Source organism: Dreissena polymorpha, chromosome 6 (genome assembly GCF_020536995.1).
Source record: "Dreissena polymorpha isolate Duluth1 chromosome 6, UMN_Dpol_1.0, whole genome shotgun sequence".
Lineage (NCBI taxonomy): Eukaryota > Metazoa > Mollusca > Bivalvia > Myida > Dreissenidae > Dreissena > Dreissena polymorpha.
The window spans coordinates 25,348,069-25,352,275 of NC_068360.1; the positions used below are offsets into that span (position 1 = coordinate 25,348,069).

Here is a 4,207-nt window from a genome sequence, read left to right on the forward strand (position 1 = left end):
AATATAATACAATATGTTTTATTTATGTTGCTAACTTTTTTTTTGAGCCCTAGTACCTTATATTTACATACTTACATCTTGTTTATAATAGATTGTGTATATGTTCTGTACATATTTGGGTTTACGTACCAACGTTGACAAATAAAAAATATGATAAAGGAAAATAATCTTTTAAATGTAAGTCATGTGATGATTCAAATCGTGCATTGGCACCACCTCCTATCCTTAGCGCCACCTTCTTGGTATTGGCTCCATCACTTTTGGAAATTCAAAATTATGTACTAGATCTGCAAGAAGCAAATGTGTTTGTGCATGCAGCATCTTGTCTACCCTGAAAGCAATCGCGCGATGTTGTTAGCGAATTAATCGGGTGGAAACTTGCTCGTCACACTGGCAAAATACATTTGCTTTCAAATTCTCCACATGCCGCAACTTATAAATGGGTTGTAATTGAATGTTCCTGTACATAATAATCGCTGAATCGCACTACATTTCCCCATTTTCTATATAATATGCAATATATTGAAATATCCATAGAAAACCTACCCACCCTAAAGAATCATGCATGAAATTTCCAAACACCCGGTACGTCAAACTTGTTTTTTGTTTCATTTTCCCCCATTCTTTCTTCTTTCTTTTTCTTTTGCTATATTTTTTTCCATTTTTTTCAAGGCAAACATGTTAGCCTTGGTTCGCTAATTGAATGTGTTTTTTATACACGCATCGTTTAAAGTTAGGAAAGAAAAAAATAGTTATTAACTGATTGTTTACTGTATTTTCGTTTTAGTCATCAATTCATAACCATGATATACTATACTTTTCATCTCATTAATTATAGAATTTATATCTTTTTTCTCTACACCGTCATTACATGTACATTAATATTTTATTTTGGCTATGTACACATGTATTTGCCAATAAAATTGAATTGGCTTGACTTGAATAAAATGTGGTACAAAGCGCCACCTCAAAAGGAGCATTGGCTTATATATTAATGCATCGCAAAAAGAGGTGGCGCCCGTGATATACGGTTGTACTTTTCTATGCACACATGTCGCATTCGTCAATATTCCAAAAGAATTGATATAAAAATATTATCTGCGAAAAAAAAAACAAATACACTCGCGTAAATTAGTTATAATTATTCAGGGCATTACTTGATTCACCATGGACGTCAGTTTATCTGCCCGTACACACTTGTCCGAGGGCGTAATCCTACGCTTGTAAACGTTCAAGATTAAAACTGACATGCATTGTCCCTTACGATATGAAGTAATGCGTGTGAAATTTGTATTATCCTTATTTATAAATTGCTTATATTTTTAGCTTATACAACTAAGAATTCCTTTAAAACGATCTTAACAACTTGATAAAGATAGTGTCAGGCGTATTCATCACTGGTGTTGCATGCTCAGACATAATAATCAATTCAATCTTATTTGACCAACGTTGCAGCCTTGAACGACCTGCAGACGATTTTAGCATTTAAGAAATGCATCTAATAGTAAACACAGTATTTAATAAGACATGGATTTTATATGCGTACGAACTATTGGGGTTCTTTAGTTGATTTTCTTTCGAATTTTCGAATAACAGTGTGATTTGAACCGGAATGCACGTGTTCAATATGCGAATACTGTATAATGGGACGCATTAAATGATATTGGAATATCGTCAATATTTTTAAATAAATACCACTACCCGTTACTTTTAATGTTGTTGTCATGTTATAAAAAATTACACGAAGAGTATGTGTATGTACTTAACTATAGATAGTTGCATTTTGATGTGTCTATATACTTTGTAAATATATAATTTAAAGTTATTAAATACAGTTTATATTTCAAAAAGAGTCTCGTTGTCGTAAGTATAAACCACTTCATGCCCTGCGACTTGCATCTTCAGTTTGTCACCATAAGTCGGTTTTTTTTTATTTGCAAGCGTGACAAGCGAACAGTTTTCACTTGAAAGTAGACCAAAAAACTCACCCTAAAATGTAGTATCGAATTATTAAATACATGTACATCCATGTTCGCAGAAATGTCACATGGTTTTGTTAAATTCGACAAAACTCCTGCTTACGGTAATCGTTGTTAAAAAAAAAGAAGAAACACAGATTTGTTGTTCAGTAGCCAATCGTTTAATATTTTATACTCAAAGAAAAGAATATTTAATTTGCTTACATGTTATTGAGAACAAATGATAATATACACATATATTGTCGCAAAAATACAAACCGTGTTTCTCATATACTAGCATAATAAAACGAATGTTATCTTTGAAACAAGAATACGAGTTCAGGAAAACTATTGATTGATTGAAACAAACGCCATTATATAATATGCACGTCATTCGAATATCACGCACGAATCAGTACTCCACAAAATGTAGTAAGCACAGCATTTTCATAATGAAAAAAATTACTTGTAGACCCATTTCGAACCCAAACAGTGTCGCCGATGGACATTACGACAAAGGCCTGCAGTGAAGTGCATGGCGTTGCTCTACCAGCCCCGTACTGAACCAACCTCTGTAGAGTCTTGTCGTTATGTACAATCTCCGGATAAAGCCATTCGTCAACCTGACTGCAATAGTGTACGGCAAAGATGTATAGACCGGCAACAGAGGCGGTGAACTTTCCTGTTCCTTTGTCATAGCCTTCACCTTCGTTGACCTCCACTTGTGTAAACACTGCAACAGTTTTGACAGTTACACCGGAGGCGAGCTGGGCACGAAACTGTATTGTGGGGGGCTGCACTATTCCTGCAATAACAGCGCTCACGTTGTTTTGTTGTCTTATAGGGATCGTTCCATATCAGTTCAAATGCACGTTGCCTATTAATTGTTTTACAGAAATTCATTGTAATTGTCTAACAACCAGGCGCCGATTATTAAGCTTATTTTTTATGTTTCAATTGATGCATTTATTGTTAGTTTTATAATTCAAAGTATTGATACTTTATACCGCTAGAAAAAAAATATATTATTGAGTTAACATTATTAACAATAATTTAATATTTGTATTATTAAATGTTATCATAAATATCATTCATGAAACATTAACGTAACACAATTGCATCATTTGCGATGTATTGCTTAACAAAATGTGATTTGTGATTGGAAGCGTACGAATCATCCTTACATAAGAGATTCAATATCACCAATACAGCATTAAACGTTTGAGAACATGCTTTAAGTTTAAAATGCATAGAACAATAAAATAGCTCCATACGATAACTTTTGAGTAACTTATGATGTTAAAAATAGATCAAGTATGCTTATACATTTTACCTTTAATAAGAGCGAATCTGCCTTCCATGTCTTTAATCGACCGTCCTGATTCAGTCAGGATATTAGTCAGAGATTCAGACACGTTGGTCAGTGCTATTTTTATCGAATAATCCAACTTCGCTTCCATAACAATCTGCTTCCGTTCCATTGCTTCAATAGCAATGTTGCATTTATTGTTTTCATCGTGAAGCTTCTTCAATGAACCCACAATCTTTGTATCAGTTTCCTTTATGTCTTTAAGCGTTTGTTCCATGGCCAGCTCATTTCGGAGAACTCGCTCCAACAGCATTTCTTCGTAATGATATTTAGAGCACACAGGACATGCGGAATCCGCTGCGAATGCTGTAACAGCGAGATTAAGTACATACGGAACAACTTTCATTTCTTTCTTCATTTCAGCTCCGGTTAATTACAGATTTGCAACAGATATTTATTTCAACGCGATTGCGTCGAGATTATATGTAACGATTGAATGGCACATACAAATGATCGCTTAGATTTATATTTCGAAAAGATCACAAGGCCATTGAAATAAATTATTTCATTGCGGTAACGCTGTAGTTCAAATCAACGGTGCATCGCGTTTAGTATCAATAATATTCTAACGATGCGTTATGCATTTTATTAATGTAAGTCCGTAGACATTACCAGAATACAACCGTTAGTTTCATTTGTATTTAATGCAAGTGACCAACTGTCAATACAACATATTGCATGACAAATCACAACGCTTAACATAAACATTATTCAAACTGCGGTCACCTACTTGAAATGGTCAATACAAAGAATTACATATTTTGCTTAATATATTACATATAACCAATACGCATCATACGTTTACTTGTTATAAGGTTATGTTACGCCAAGTTATGATGTCAAATTAACTGACATCGCTACTAACACAAAACTATCCGAG

At 33.9% G+C, this 4,207-nt stretch overlaps 1 protein-coding gene across 1 annotated transcript; it reads right to left on the reverse strand.

Annotated features, from left to right (window-relative positions):
- Positions 1-281: 281 nt before the first annotated feature.
- LOC127835527 (uncharacterized) lies at positions 282-3,580 on the reverse strand. The gene is made up of 3 exons (XM_052361964.1): positions 3,292-3,580; positions 2,471-2,763; positions 282-287 (listed from the first exon to the last, which is right to left on the reverse strand). The coding sequence occupies exons 1-3, from the start codon at positions 3,578-3,580 to the stop codon at positions 282-284; spliced, it is 588 nt and encodes a 195-aa protein (XP_052217924.1).
- Between the last annotated feature and the right edge of the window lie 627 nt (positions 3,581-4,207).

Coding starts and splice junctions, on each gene's coding strand:
- LOC127835527 (XM_052361964.1), bottom strand. CDS start 3,580: ATGCTGTTGGAGCGAGTTCTCCGAAATGAGCTGGCCATGGAACAAACG. Junction 2,764..3,291: donor CAGATTCGCTCTTATTAAAG/GTAAAATGTATA, acceptor CTGTTATTGCAG/GAATAGTGCAGCCCCCCACA.